The sequence below is a fragment of the Argopecten irradians genome, chromosome 5 (assembly GCF_041381155.1).
Source record: "Argopecten irradians isolate NY chromosome 5, Ai_NY, whole genome shotgun sequence".
In the NCBI taxonomy this organism is placed as follows: Eukaryota; Metazoa; Mollusca; class Bivalvia; order Pectinida; family Pectinidae; genus Argopecten; species Argopecten irradians.
This window is the reverse complement of record NC_091138.1, coordinates 1,948,015-1,965,505: the sequence shown is the minus strand read 5'-3', so window position 1 is coordinate 1,965,505 and position 17,491 is coordinate 1,948,015. Positions and strand designations below refer to the sequence as shown.

At 37.5% G+C, this 17,491-nt stretch overlaps 1 protein-coding gene across 1 annotated transcript; it reads right to left on the bottom strand.

Annotated features, from left to right (window-relative positions):
- Positions 1–685: 685 nt before the first annotated feature.
- LOC138322636 (uncharacterized) lies at positions 686–11,764 on the bottom strand. Its single transcript, XM_069266626.1, has 6 exons — positions 11,630–11,764; positions 10,240–10,384; positions 8,245–8,735; positions 6,217–6,300; positions 4,087–4,190; positions 686–927 (listed from the first exon to the last, which is right to left on the bottom strand). Exons 1-6 carry the CDS (start codon positions 11,718–11,720, stop codon positions 754–756), a joined length of 1,089 nt encoding a protein of 362 aa, XP_069122727.1. The 5' UTR covers positions 11,721–11,764; the 3' UTR covers positions 686–753.
- Positions 11,765–17,491: the final 5,727 nt, after the last annotated feature.

Below are 17,491 nucleotides of genomic sequence, written 5' to 3'. Positions count from 1 at the left end.
GTGTCCTCGGCCAGGTGACAGAACCAAGAGTCTTCCTCACAGGGGCGAACGCTCAACGCAAGGCCAAAAGTGAGGCGGTGCCAAGGGAGGCATTAGGAAACATAAAGTCAGTTAGGAAGAAGAGAAAAGATAATATCCTAAATTTAGTGGCTTTTTACGATCATGCAATAGGGGCAGCAGGTACATTTGGTTTGGTTTGTTTATTTTTACGTCCTATTAACAGCCAGGGTCATGTAAGGACGTGCCAGGTTTGTTGGTGGAGGAAAGCCGGAGTACCCGGAGAAAAACCACCGAGCAACGGTCCAGGGTACCCTGGCAACTGCCCCACATGGGATTTCGAACACCGCTTCCCAGAGGTGGAGGGCTTGTGGTAATACTGTCGGGACACACATCTTAACCACTCGGCCACCGCGGGCCCCAATTCTAAACGCCCTACCTGTAGGGCAAAAGGACAAGGAGACATACCACAAAACCACAAAGCCGTGCCAAGCCATACAGACATCCACACACTGCAACACATATTGCACAAATGGGAGGCCGTCCTTAAAATGGACCCTGGCTTTTTAATATGACTGTTAATCTCAAATAGAACAAACGAACCAGATGATGAAATATTTTTCTTAAATCTAGGTCTATATAGGCTATCATAGATATCTATTGAAGGAAAGACAACTCGTACAAATCATCGTATCAGGCATTTATATGTATATCAAAAAATGACACAAAAAGTAAACATATAATTTTAACACTGGTTTATCTACCGAAGATCTCGGCTCCTAGAGCATCACCAGTGACAGGGAGAGCTGTGATCCTGAGGGGTACGTGACTTTGGTAGCGCGTGCTCTCGCTCGTGATGGTGTATGTGACGTAGACGGTTTTGAAGGCGACACCGTTGGTGACGTCAATAGAAGTGGGGTCATATTCAACCTGTGGAAGGAGAGATTATCACTTCACGTGTCTTCTAAAGTGACGATATAAGATCATAGTCTGGAAAGCAATATCTTAGAGGTCTGGAAAGCAATATCTTTAATATATGTCGTTAGTAAGGCAATATCAGTAATGACACTCTGGCTGCAATAACCCAAAGGGTGGGTCCTATTCTGTTATGTGTATAAACACTACTAATGTTTAAGAGGAAAGTATCCATTTTCAATTTCGAAAATATTCCAGAAATATCGGTGAAGTCAATCAACGTTATGTCGAACAAAAGAATCGTTTTTGAAAACTGAGTATGTTATTTGTAAAATCAAGTGTCACGTTTGTTCACTTGTATCTACTGGCCCTGCATTCTACTTTTACCTTAGTTTATGAAACAGCTGTATCGTAAATAGCTTTCCTAGTTTTACCTTTGTAATGATTGATTTATGAACAGCTGTATCGTAAATAGCTTTCCTAGTTTTACCCTTTGTTATGATTGATTTATGAACAGCTGTATCGTAAATAGCTTTCCTAGTTTTACCTTTGTTAATGATTGATTTATGAACAGCTGTATCGTAAATAGCTTTCCTAGTTTTACCTTTGTTATGATTGATTTATGAACAGCTGTATCGTAAATAGCTTTCCTAGTTTTACCTTTGTTATGATTGATTTATGAACAGCTGTATCGTAAATAGCTTTTCCTAGTTTTACCTTTGTTATGATTGATTTATGAACAGCTGTATCGTAAATAGCTTTCCTAGTTTTACCTTTGTTATGATTGATTTATGAACAGCTGTATCGTAAATAGCTTTCCTAGTTTTACCTTTGTTATGATTGATTTATGAACAGCTGTATCGTAAATAGCTTTCCTAGTTTTACCTTTGTTATGATTGATTTATGAACAGCTGTATCGTAAATAGCTTTCCTAGTTTTACCCTTTGTTATGATTGATTTATGAACAGCTGCTATCGTAAATAGCTTTCCTAGTTTTACCTTTGTTATGATTGATTTATGAACAGCTGTATCGTAAATAGCTTTCCTAGTTTTACCTTTGTTATGATTGATTTATGAACAGCTGTATCGTAAATAGCTTTCCTAGTTTTACCTTTGTTAATGATTGATTTATATGAACAGCTGTATCGTAAATAGCTTTCCTAGTTTTACCTTTGTTATGATTGATTTATGATGAACAGCTGTATCGTAAATAGCTTTCCTAGTTTTAACTTTGTAATGATTGATTTATGAACAGCTGTATCGTAAATAGCTTTCCTAGTTTTAACCTTTGTTAATGATTGATTTATGAACAGCTGTATCGTAAATAGCTTTCCTAGTTTTACCTTTGTAATGATTGATTTATGAACAGCTGTATCGTAAATAGCTTTCCTAGTTTTACCTTTGTAATGATTGATTTATGAACAGCTGTATCGTAAATAGCTTTCCTAGTTTTACCTTTGTTATGATTGATTTATGAACAGCTGTATCGTAAATAGCTTTCCTAGTTTTACCTTTGTTATGATTGATTTGATGAACAGCTGTATCGTAAATAGCTTTCCTAGTTTTACCTTTGTTATGATTGATTTATGAACAGCTGTATCGTAAATAGCTTTCCTAGTTTTACCTTTGTTATGATTGATTTATGAAATGCTTTCCTAGTTTTACCTGTTATGATGCTGTATCGTAAATAGCTTCCTAGTTTTACCTTTGTAATGATTGATTTTATGAACAGCTGTATCGTAAATAGCTTTCCTAGTTTTACCTTAGTTATGATTGATTTATGAACAGCTGTATCGTAAATAGCTTTCCTAGTTTTACCTTTGTAATGATTGATTTATGAACAGCTGTATCGTAAATAGCTTTCCTAGTTTTACCTTTGTTATGATTGATTTATGAACAGCTGTATCGTAAATAGCTTTCCTAGTTTTACCTTTGTAATGATTGATTTATGAACAGCTGTATCGTAAATAGCTTTCCTAGTTTTACCTTTGTAATGATTGATTTATGAACAGCTGTATCGTAAATAGCTTTCCTAGTTTTACCTTAGTTATGATTGATTTATGAACAGCTGTATCGTAAATAGCTTTCCTAGTTTTATCTTTGTAATGATTGATTTATGAACAGCTGTATCGTAAATAGCTTTCCTAGTTTTACCTTTGTAATGATTGATTTATGAACAGCTGTATCGTAAATAGCTTTCCTAGTTTTACCTTTGTAATGATTGATTTATGAACAGCTGTATCGTAAATAGCTTTCCTAGTTTTACCTTTGTTATGATTGATTTATGAACAGCTGTATCGTAAATAGCTTTCCTAGTTTTACCTTTGTAATGATTGATTTATGAACAGCTGTATCGTAAATAGCTTTCCTAGTTTTACCTTTGTTATGATTGATTTATGAACAGCTGTATCGTAAATAGCATTACGCTTTAATCCTAGTTTTTACCTTTGTTATGATTGATTTATGAACAGCTGTATCGTAAATAGCTTTCCTAGTTTTACCTTTGTTATGATTGATTTATGAACAGCTGTATCGTAAATAGCTTTCCTAGTTTTTACCTTTGTTATGATTGATTTATGAACAGCTGTATCGTAAATAGCTTTCCTAGTTTTACCATAGTTATGATTGGTTTATGAACAGCTGTATCGTAAATAGCTTTCCTAGTTTTACCTTTGTTATGATTGATTTATGAACAGCTGTATCGTAAATAGCTTTCCTAGTTTTACCTTTGTTATGATTGATTTATGAACAGCTGTATCGTAAATAGCTTTCCTAGTTTTACCATAGTTATGATTGGTTTATGAACAGCTGTATCGTAAATAGCTTTCCTAGTTTTACCATAGTTATGATTGGTTTATGAACAGCTGTATCGTAAATAGCTTTCCTAGTTTTACCTTTGTTATGATTGATTTATGAACAGCTGTATCGTAAATAGCTTTCCTAGTTTTACCTTTGTTATGATTGGTTTATGAACAGCTGTATCGTAAATAGCTTTCCTAGTTTTACCTTTGTTATGATTGATTTATGAACAGCTGTATCGTAAATAGCTTTCCTAGTTTTACCTTTGTTATGATTGATTTATGAACAGCTGTATCGTAAATAGCTTTCCTAGTTTTACCTTTGTTATGATTGATTTATGAACAGCTGTATCGTAAATAGCTTTCCTAGTTTTACCTTTGTTATGATTGGTTCATGAACAGCTGTATCGTAGATAGATTTCATCTTGGTCAGTAGAGCTGTCGCGTCTCTCTGGCGGTGGATCTCGTCAGAACCGCAAACTGAAAATATACCTTATCATTGTATTTCTGTCTACTCAAAATATGGCGGTGTTAAAAGTTTTTCCAGAAACGGTCGCCTCTAAATATAATTCAACGTTAAACTCTAAACGTTTTAAAGTTATCTTCTACCATTCAAATATCAAGACTAACTGCAATGTAACTAACGTCACGTGAAAGTCTTTTCTGTATATTTTAAGTCTCATTGTATTTTGTTTTGAAAACATATCACAATGGATATCAAATATATTCCATATATAAACTGAAATAATCCTTCATCAATTGAATAGAGATAGATATGACAACATTGATCACCTAATCAACTAGCATCGAACACCGGCAAATCATTTAAAGTTTTGTAAATGACTGGAGTGAACAATACAGAACAACTTTATTTATGGAGAATTAGGCTGTCTGCCGGGTGAACTATATATATTAAGATAATTATACAATGGCTACAAATCGTTCATCATAAGAAAAATGTACATGTATAGGTGAAACTTGATCAGCAAGCTGAATCATAAAGAATAGTTAATTGAGATTAATTAGTGAAGCAACTATGTAGTATTATGTACATTAATCTTTGTTACGTTTGGTTATCTGGAGCAACAAGTTGGGAACGAATGTTTTTTTAAAATAATTATTCCACACTCGAGTAAAAGAATGTTTTATACAACATTGGCATGGTGGCTTGTAGATTCGTCAAGAGCAAGATGCAGTAAATATTAGAAAATATGGAAAGGCTTAAACGAAGATTACAACAACTTTACATAGACTTTGCATAGAAACAGTTCGCTGGCATGAGCCTAATCCAATTCCAGTCGATTTAAGATATTGATTCAATTGTGCAAAGATTGAAAATGAATATCACTTTATGATCTAAATACCTGATTTATGCGAATATTGAACTGTCAAAGAAGAAATTTTGATATAGACACTGTATGGCTTTTATAAATTTCTTGACGTCAGAAAATAATAGCATGGTTTAGTTGCCTGTCGCCAGCTCTGTACTTTTTCAGATGAATTGTTCTACAATCTAAATATCATTGTCATGGATACCTTTCTTACGTTTTTGTAACATTATGCATATTAAAAACAAATGATAAATTTGGTACAGTAATTTCTCCTACTGAACAGTAACTGAATGAATCTTTTGGGTTATAATTTCCCTATACTTTAAATGGAAAGACAGTAAAGAATTAATCAGATTGGTTATAAGGGTTATAAAATATTTATCAAAGGAAAATATTTTATCACATTTTGATAACTTTAAACTTTTTTTTTCTAATAGGATGATGTAATTAAATAAATCATTCAGGGAACACACTTTTACGAGAAACAAAAAACCTAGGTATCTGGCAATGAAGACAAAATAAAGAGAGTTAATATGCAAATATGTTAATTTTATTGTCTTTCAACAGAAGAATATTTACCACAAAGTCCGCCTGATATGCAGTGATTTCGCCCGTGAAATATTTTTGCGTATATCACTAGTATAATATGACCTGGGACGATTTTCATCGGCTTGAAAATCATTGTGACGTCAGACAGAAACAATAAAATGGCGTCAGGAAAAAATGACGTGACGTCAGGATTACGAGGACGGTGGGACAAAATGGCGGCCTCTGCTGGATTTTCCGAATACATTTTAAAGTGAAATGCTTTGTTTATGTCGGCATTTGTAGTTATGTGATAAAAAGTATCTTAAATTTGTGTTCATTTCATATGAGATTTTATGAAACGAGTCTAAGAAGATTTAATTGTCGCTCGCCAAGTCTCACAAAAATAAAAACTTCGAAGACGCGTTTCATGAAATCTCATATGAATTGAACACTCATGTAAGATAGTATATTTATGTCGATATGCCGACAATGTTTCCCACTTAGGGGCCATTTTACCAAGAAAAAGCCCTGCATGTCTGTTTACTATGACCAAGTGTTTATACAAAGACTTTTTAGTCTATTGTCGAAATGTGAAAAATAAGATATATATCAATCAAGAGTGATTTATTCAGTTAGAGTTCACTTACCATCGAGTAGGATGTCGTCTGGAGTACGAGTCTTGGTGTTAAGTGTGTCACAGATAGGACAGACACTTCGCTTTCCGAATATGTCTACAAATCAATGGATTAAACATCAACTTAGCTTCCAATTAGCGGAATGGAACATCAATATATTTACAAAGTAATAACACAAATGTACCTGTGATAACGAAATAGCAATGTACTCATAAACAATTGAACACGCAATTAGTATACTATACCACACAAAAAATTCACCAAATACATATATGTACCCACCAAACACATTCACCATACATATATGTACCCAAAATACACATATATGTACCAAAACCACACATTCACCAAAATACATATATGTACCCACAAACATTCACCAAATACATATATGTACCCAAAACACATACAAATATGTACCCACCAAACACATTCACCAAAATACATATATGTACAAAAACACATTCACCAAAATACATATATGTACCCACCAAACACATTCACCAAAATACATATATGTACCCACCAAACACATTCACCAAAATACATATATGTACCCACCAAACACGTTCACCAAAATACATAATATGTACCCACCAAACACATTCAGCAAAATACACATATGTACCCACCAAACACATTCACCAAAATACACATATATATCCATCAAACACATTCACCATAAACAGGCCAATAGATGGCCTGGATCTCTCGCCTGTGTATTATGGTGATTAATTCCTACAAATTTCAAATAATTACTAAATGTTCCTTTTAGCTGCAATTAGAGGCACCAGTTCTACAAATTCTGTTTCAAACTTTCTGGTCTAATATGATTCAATCTATTGGGAACTTTCTGACATTTAGAAAACTAAAGAAAACTTTGATAGACGACCGACAGACGACGAATGCCCACCATGGTATACGTACTTCTTGTTAAACGGACCGAACTAAAATAAATATCCACCAAGCTTTCTATAAATGTGATTAATATTTAATAATAAACGCGGTTATAATATACACACAAACAATCTGTTGTGTTCAATATGGTTGTTCTAAGACAAAGAACATTTGTATGAGCTCAAAACAAGTCCCTGATAAATACTAACAAAAACGAACAGTTTCAACGCTCTAGAGAAAGGTCCTTGATGCGCTTTATAATCAGATATCCCAATCTCGCCGTTTTTGTAAGACAAGATGCCCATGGGCCTTAGCGCTCATTTGACTACTGGCACAATACAACAGTAACAGCCCAAAGAATATAGAAGCGGAAAACAATTAAGGCAATGTAAAATAATTCTTTTAATAGAAGAAGTGCAGGTTCTGAATAAGACCTTGAATGAAGGTCAACGTCACTCATTTTAATAAATACGGTGCACCTTGATCTTAACCATGCTGTAAGTTCAATATCAGGTATTTAGGCCTCTTAGTTATTCACAAAAATTCGTTTAAAGATTTTAGCCAATTTGACCCCTGTGAAGGCCATTCATTTGAACAAACTTGGTAGCCCTTCATCCCAGCATGTCACAGGCCCAATATCATATATCTAGACCGCTTAGTTATTAACAAGAAGCTGTTTAAAGATTTTCGCCGATTTGACCCGTGTGGCCTTGAATGAAGATCAAGGTCATTCATTTAACAAACTTGGTAGCCTTACATCCCAGCATGTCACAGGCCCAATATCATGTATCTAGGTCTCTTAGTTATTCAAAAGAAGTGCCAATTTGACCCCTGTGACCTTGAATGAAGATCAAGGTCATTCCTTTTAAAAAACTTGATAGCCCTTCATCCCAGCACGCTATATGCCAAATAACAGTACCCTGGGGGAGAAGTCGTTTGAATGAAAAGTTTACTAACGGCGCACTGCGCAGGACGACGGACGATGCATGATAACAGGTCATCCTGACCCTTCGGGTCAGATGACTTAAAAATACAATAGTTTTACCATCTGATGATAGAGGTTTTCACGGAGAAAATTAAATATTTACCGTGGCGCAGTACACAAGAATTTGGGGGACTGTGACTACAAAGCCGGATACGTACGTCCAATGGAGTGCCCTATATCGGTAATGGCGTGGCCGACGCTACTTCCGGCATGTTCAATTTCGTGTCCCAGATGGCTGACACCATCAATAGCTCCCTGGGCCCCGTGAGCAAGCTGCTCCCCAATGTTGTCAAGGCCATGAACAAGGTTTTGGCCCAAGTCAGCTGTTCCTGAACCCAGGTCACTAACAGCGTGTTCCAGACCATGGCCCAGATCTCCAGCCAGATTTGCCAGTTGATCCCCAAAGTGGGCCAAACCTTTGAGGGCATCGTTTGTGATATCAGATACCCCATCGATAAGCGAGTCGCCGGCGTGCTTAGCAACACTGCCGACATCTTTGACGAAGTCGGTTGTCTTGTCTCCTAGAACGTGTACAGCGCTCTCCAGACTTCCTTCAATGTCCTTCACGAGTTTGGCGGCGGACACTACGGGCTGGAGGAGGGTAGGGAGCAGAACTCCGAGAACACCAGAAGGGGGCGCTGTGTTGTGGCTGGATAAGCATAAAGGGAATGGTCACTTTAGTTACACGAAATGGTCATTTTAGTTACGAAATGTAGAACTATCTGTTATTCAATCTGATTCAAATACAGATCCCCAACCTCAGTTAGTTTCTTAGAAATTAATCACGGTAGTGCATATGAATGTTGTGAGCAAACGTCGGTTTCACATGCATGAAGGTCACAGGAAAACATAACCCAAAACGGATGACAACATCACGAGAGCTCATGTTTTGATGCCACCGACACGACAAATGATAAAGCTCATGTTTTGATGCCACCGACACGACAAACGGTAAAGCTCATGTTTTGATGCCACCGACACGACAAATGATAAAGCTCATGTTTTGATGCCACCGACACGACAAATGATAAAGCTCATGTTTTGATGCCACCGACACGACAAATGATAAAGCTCATGTTTTGATGCCACCGACACGACAAATGATAAAGCTCATGTTTTGATGCCACCGACACGACAAACGGTAAAGCTCATGTTTTGATGCCACCGACACGACAAATGATAAAGCTCATGTTTTGATGCCACCGACCCGACAAATGATAAAGCTCATGTTTTGATGCCACCGACACGACAAATGATAAAGCTCATGTTTTGATGCCACCGACACGACAAATGATAAAGCTCATGTTTTGATGCCACCGACACGACAAATGATAACACCGTCACGACAAATGATAAAGCTCATGTTTTGATGCCACCGACACGACAATTGATAAAGCTCATGTTTTGATAACATCGACACGACAAATGATAAAGCTCATGTTTTGATAACACCGACACGACAAATGATAAGGCTCATGTTTTGATGCCACCAACACGACAAATGATAAAGCTCATGTTTTGATAACACCGACACGACAAATGATAAAGCTCATGTTTTGATGCCACCGACACGACAAATGATAAAGCTGATGTTTTGATGCCAACGGCACGACAAATGATAAAGCTCATGTTTTGATGCCACCGACACGACAAATGATAAAGCTCATGTTTTGATGCCACCGACACGACAAATGATAAAGCTCATGTTTTGATAACACCGACACGACAAATGATAAAGCTCATGTTTTGATGCCACCGACACGACAAATGATAAAGCTCTTGTTATGATAACACCGACACGACAAATGGTAAAGCTCATGTTTGATGCCACCGACACGATAAATGATAAAGCTCATGTTTTGTAGCCACCGACACGACAAATGATAAAGCTCATGTTTTGATGCTACCGACACGACAAATGATAAAGCTCATGTTTTGATAACACCGACACGACAAATGATAAAGCTCATGTTTTGATAACACCGACACGACAAATGATAAAGCTCATGTTTTGATAACACCGACACGACAAATGATAAAGCTCATGTTTTGATAACACCGACACGATAATGTAAAACATATTCAAGTTAATTCTTCAAGGTCAATTTTCTAATCAAACGACAAGAAAGTAATAAGTACATGGACATACATACCTCTGTGCGCATGCGTTACACTGATCAATGGACGAGTTTATTTTCACCTCACATTGGTGTTTCAGTGTGTCCTGGATATTAACGGTCTGGTTCAATTGGTGGACAATGATAAACATCAACTTCTTACGGACCAGTTGGTCTAAAGCTGAAGGCAGAAAGAAGGTGTGGTAAGACCGTGAACACTGTTTTTTTTCTGTCTACTCAGAAAAGAACAATTAACATGGAGTAAACTGAGGTTTCCATGTAAGTTTCATAACTTATTCCCACTCCTTTGCATCAATACAAAAAAAATGCTTAAATTGAACTCCCTTACAATGTCAAATCAACGACAGTTGACTCAAGGTCAAAGCAATAAAGGGTCAAACACTGGGTCAAAGTACCAAAGGCTAACTCAAGGTCAAAGTACCAAAGGCTAACACAAGGTCAAAGTACCAAAGGCTAACACAAGGTCAAAGTACCAAAGGCTAACTCAAGGTCAAAGTACCAAAGGCTAACACAAGGTCAAAGTACCAAAGGCTAACTCAAGGTCAAAGTACCAAAGGCTAACTCAAGGTTGAAGTACCAAAGGCTAACTCAAGGTCAAAGTACCAAAGATTAACTTAAGGTCAAAGTACCAAAGGCTAACTCAAGGTCAAGGTACCAAAAGCTAACACAAGGTCAAAGTACCAAAGGCTAACACAAGGTCAAAGTACCAAAGGCTAACTCAAGGTCAAAATACCAAAGGCTTACTCAAGGTCAAAGTGCCAAAGGCTAACTCAAGGTCAAAGTACCAAAGGCTAACACAAGGTCAAAGTACCAAAGGCTAAATCAAGGTCAAAGTACCAAAGACTAACACAAGGTCAAAGTACCAAAGGCTAACACAAGGTCAAAGTACCAAAGGCTAACTCTTGGTCAAAGTACCAAAGGCTTACTCATGGTCAAAGTACCAAAGGCTAACACAAGGTCAAAGTACCAAAGGCTAACTCAAGGTCAAACTACCAAAGGCTAACACAAGGTCAAACTACCAAAGGCTAAATCAAGGTCAAAGTACCAAAGGCTAACTCAAGGCCAAAGTACTAAAGGCTAATTCTAGGTTAAAGTACCAAAAACTAACTCAAGATCGAAGTACCGAAGACTAACTCGTGATTTATTTCTAAAACGACTATTTGTGTAACATATCAACCTGGGAATATATTATACACGATGATGTAATACAGTCGACCCTTAATTAGTCTATTTGCTGTTCTAAATCGCTTCTATTTCTATCTGTATATCAACTTGAAGAATATGTTTTATATCAAACTTGAATTACTTAAAAGTATTCAATACAATGTGACATTCTACACTACCATAAAATGTATTAGGACAAGCATTTATTGGGTATTACTTTAGAAGGTCAGACTTTACTTACATGTAGTACTGAAGTCATCGAGGGGCGTTAATGCCCCGGCACAAACTCCAATAGCCACACAAAGAACAGCTAAACGAAGAGTAGTCGTCATTTTGGTGTTAGTGGCAATTTACTTCAACGAGGGGCATTTTATAAGTGGAAAACGCGTAGATAAGAGCGAACTACAGATAAGGAATGTGACAGGACTGATCAGAATGTGTCATCGGGATCAAACGGAGGTTTCTTGTATTGTGACATTTTTCATTTGTTAATTACTGGAAACTTATACCTGAGAGCAAATAATTCTCTATAATACTTTATAACGTCTGACGTCGTGATAGTTATTTTGGGAAAACTTAGTATTAAGCTAGCAAGTGCACGTGAGTAACACGTGCCCGGTGTGACCCGTCGATTTCAATGACTTGGATATTCTATAGAGGCAACAAGGAGCGGGGAACCAATACGTACCAGACGGGCACGCTCTCACAAAGAACGATATAAAGGTGTTAGAATACCGGACAGAAACATACTGACGATGTCTTGTTGATATGATTGTGATGTGATGTTCTAATATTGTTTTATTTTAATTTGACGGTTGGAGAAGGGATGTTTTCATTTCATACGCATGGTTACTTTGTTGGACAAATTAACGCCAAAAACAATCATATCTGCTGAAAATTAACTTTACCAAATATCGTATGCTTTCCTGAGTTATTAGCCATCCCCCCAAAAAAATAGATATTTTCTTTACTTCCCACCAGATTTCTATCTTTTGCTTTCCATCCGATTACTTAGTATGTAAAATTATAAAATTAGCAGTTATTAAGATTCCCTTCTCTGTGTCACTTTTGACAGCATCAGTCATCTTTTCAGAAACATTCACAAACAGGCGATTGCTCCTACATTGTTTTTGTCCCGCGTCTAATCTACCAAAGTACTTAGAACTGACAATTTGTTTCTACTGTACATGTTGACACGTGGTGTCTCGTATGAAAGGCCGTTCATGTCAAAAACGACATATTTTAACGCGTTAACATTTAACGCGTTAAAATGTTAACGCGTTAAAACTTATGCATTTAACGCGTTAAATATTTCTTTTCAACTTTTAACGCGTTTAAAGCTATTCATCACGTCAATGATTATTTTATCACGTTCACATTTAACGCGTTAAAAGTGACGACCAATCAGAAATATTCTTGTATCAACACACAGACGAGGTAACATGTGTTTGACGTTATCAATGTGCGTGACGTCATCCATGTTCGTGACCTCATCACACATCATAGGCTAGCGTTCCTACTGAAAAAGAAAATGGACATTTCTCGGAGTGCCGTGAAAGCGGTAGTTTACTGGAACAATGTGTTGGTAACACCGGTCCCGTCTCCAGTCGTCGCGAGATAATTTGATACAGGGGTAAGCTAAGTTAATATCCAGAGACAAACTTGTGTCCGCCATTTTTTATTATTCTGGATTGAATAACGTTAATTTTGATTGGTCGGAACGACTTTGAAAGTTTAACGCGTTAAAACAAACAGTACAACAAACAAAACATGTTTAACGCGTTAAAATTCTCTTTTAACGCGACATATTTTAACGCGTTAACCTTTAACGCGTTAAAAGTATGTTTAACGCGTTAAAAATATTAAAACGAGTTCAAAATATGTCGTTTTTTACTTACTAGCCATTACGGCCTTTCTGTTTATTAGTCTCTGTTATTTTTATAACGCGGTCTTTATGTTTCCGGTGGCCACATACCGCGCGTAGTTGACGATATGGCCACACGGCATTCACGTGAAATAATATCGACGGAGATTAGAGGAAATCTGCTGTTTGTGTTTAACTCATCTTAAGCCATCGATATATAGAACTTTTGGTACTTCTAATGTTTTTAAGAAACTTTGCTCCGGAAATCTCAGTGGGCCTTTAACGCGTTAAATACTTAACGACGTTAGAAATATGTTTTGTCCATGAACGGCCGTTTACATAGTCTACTGTAGACTAATTCGCCACATACCATAACGAGTCATGTATTCAGTGACGTATTATCGACGGAGATAAGGCACATGCTGTAACAGTAATTTAGTTTTGAGACCGAATCAATAATTTCATATTTTCATAAAGTTGTGCAATAACCGCATTATCTCAGAAGTTCGGGTCAGATCTACTTAACACTTATCCTGAGAAACATAATTATTGACAGTCCATCAGCCGAGTACAGAGACCGTATTAACATATGTACAAGTCACAGACAGCCTTCTCATGCTCATATAGACCGTATTTAACATATGTACAAGTCACAGACAGCCTTCTCAGACTCATTGAGACCGTATTTAACATATGTACAAGTCACAGACAGCCTTCTCAGACTCATTGAGACCGTATTTAACATATGTACAAGTCACAGACAGCCTTCTCAGACTCATTGAGACCGTATTTAACATATGTACAAGTCACAGACAGCCTTCTCAGACTCATTGAGACCGTATTTAATATATGTACAAGTCACAGACAGCCTTCTCAGACTCATTGAGACCGTATTTAACATATGTACAAGTCACAGACAGCCTTCTCAGACTCATTGAGACCGTATTTAACATATGTACAAGTCACAGACAGCCTTCTCAGACTCATTGAGACCGTATTTAACATATGTACAAGTCACAGACAGCCTTCTCAGACTCATTGAGACCGTATTTAACATGTGTACAAGTCACAGACAGCCTTCTCAGACTCATTGAGACCGTATTTAACATATGTACAAGTCACAGACAGCCTTCTCAGACTCATTGAGACCGTATTTAACATATGTACAAGTCACAGACAGCCTTCTCAGACTCATTGAGACCGTATTTAACATATGTACAAGTCACAGACAGCCTTCTCAGACTCATTGAGACCGTATTTAACATATGTACAAGTCACAGACAGCCTTCTCAGACTCATTGAGACCGTATTTAACATATGTACAAGTCACAGACAGCCTTCCCAGACTCATTGAGACCGTATTTAACATGTGTACAAGTCACAGACAGCCTTCTCAGACTCATTGAGACCGTATTTAACATATGTACAAGTCACAGACAGCCTTCTCAGACTCATTGAGACCGTATTTAACATATGTACAAGTCACAGACAGCCTTCTCAGACTCATTGAGACCGTATTTAACATATGTACAAGTCACAGACAGCCTTCTCAGACTCATTGAGACCGTATTTAACATATGTACGAGTCACAGACAGCCTTCTCAGACTCATTGAGACCGTATTTAACATATGTACGAGTCACAGACAGCCTTCTCAGACTCATTGAGGCCGTATTTAACATATGTACAAGTCACAGACAGCCTTCTCAGACTCATTGAGACCGTATTTAACATATGTACAAGTCACAGACAGCCTTCTCAGACTCATTGAGACCGTATTTAACATATGTACGAGTCACAGACAGCCTTCTCAGACTCATTGAGACCGTATTTAACATGTGTACAAGTCACAGACAGCCTTCTCAGACTCATTGAGACCGTATTTAACATGTGTACAAGTCACAGACAGCCTTCTCAGACTCATTGAGACCGTATTTAACATATGTACAAGTCACAGACAGCCTTCTCAGACTCATTGAGACCGTATTTAACATATGTACAAGTCACAGACAGCCTTCTCAGACTCATTGAGACCGTATTTAACATATGTGTACAAGTCACAGACAGCCTTCTCAGACTCATTGAGACCGTATTTAACATATGTACAAGTCACAGACAGCCTTCTCAGACTCATTGAGACCGTATTTAACATGTGTACAAGTCACAGACAGCCTTCTCAGACTCATTGAGACCGTATTTAACATATGTACAAGTCACAGACAGCCTTCTCAGACTCATTGAGACCGTATTTAACATATGTACAAGTCACAGACAGCCTTCTCAGACTCATTGAGACCGTATTTAACATATGTACAAGTCACAGACAGCCTTCTCAGACTCATTGAGACCGTATTTAACATATGTACAAGTCACAGACAGCCTTCTCAGACTCATTGAGACCGTATTTAACATATGTACAAGTCACAGACAGCCTTCTCAGACTCATTGAGCCGTATTTAACATTGTACAAGTCACAGACAGCCTTCCAGACTCATTGAGACCGTATTTAACATATGTACAAGTCACAGACAGCCTTCTCAGACTCATTGAGACCGTATTTAACATATGTACAAGTCACAGACAGCCTTCTCAGACTCATTGAGACCGTATTTAACATATGTACGAGTCACAGACAGCCTTCTCAGACTCATTGAGACCGTATTTAACATATGTACAAGTCACAGACAGCATTCTCAGACTCATTGAGACCGTATTTAACATATGTACAGTCACAGACAGCCTTCTCAGACTCATTGAGACCGTATTTAACATATGTACGAGTCACAGACAGCCTTCTCAGACTCATTGAGACCGTATTTAACATATGTACAAGTCACAGACAGCCTTCTCAGACTCATTGAGACCGTATTTAACATATGTACGAGTCACAGACAGCCTTCTCAGACTCATTGAGACCGTATTTAACATATGTACAAGTCACAGACAGCCTTCTCAGACTCATTGAGACCGTATTTAACATATGTACAAGTCACAGACAGCCTTCTCAGACTCATTGAGACCGTATTTAACATATGTACAAGTCACAGACAGCCTTCTCAGACTCATTGAGACCGTATTTAACATATGTACAAGTCACAGACAGCCTTCTCAAACTCATTGAGACCGTATTTAACATATGTACAAGTCACAGACAGCCTTCTCAGACTCATTGAGACCGTATTTAACATATGTACAAGTCACAGACAGCCTTCCCAGACTCATTGAGACCGTATTTAACATATGTACAAGTCACAGACAGCCTTCTCAGACTCATTGAGACCGTATTTAACATATGTACAAGTCACAGACAGCCTTCCCAGACTCATTGAGACCGTATTTAACATATGTACAAGTCACAGACAGCCTTCTCAAAACTCATTGAGGCCGTATTTAACATATGTACAAGTCACAGACAGCCTTCTCAGACTCATTGAGACCGTATTTAACATATGTACAAGTCACAGACAGCCTTCTCAGACTCATTGAGACCGTATTTAACATATGTACAAGTCACAGACAGCCTTCTCAGACTCATTGAGACCGTATTTAACATATGTACAAGTCACAGACAGCCTTCTCAGACTCATTGAGACCGTATTTAACATATGTACAAGTCACAGACAGCCTTCTCAGACTCATTGAGACCGTATTTAACATATGTACAAGTCACAGACAGCCTTCTCAGACTCATTGAGACCGTATTTAACATATGTACAAGTCACAGACAGCCTTCCCAGACTCATTGAGACCGTATTTAACATATGTACAAGTCACAGACAGCCTTCTCAGACTCATTGAGACCGTATTTAACATATGTACAAGTCACAGACAGCCTTCTCAGACTCATTGAGACCGTATTTAACATATGTACAAGTCACAGACAGCCTTCTCAGACTCATTGAGACCGTATTTAACATATGTACAAGTCACAGACAGCCTTCTCAGACTCATTGAGACCGTATTTAAACATATGTACAAGTCACAGACAGCCTTCTCAGACTCATTGAGACCGTATTTAACATATGTACAAGTCACAGACAGCCTTCTCAGACTCATTGAGACCGTATTTAACATATGTACGAGTCACAGACAGCCTTCTCAGACTCATTGAGACCGTATTTAACATATGTACAAGTCACAGACAGCCTTCTCAGACTCATTGAGACCGTATTTAACATATGTACAAGTCACAGACAGCCTTCCCAGACTCATTGAGACCGTATTTAACATATGTACAAGT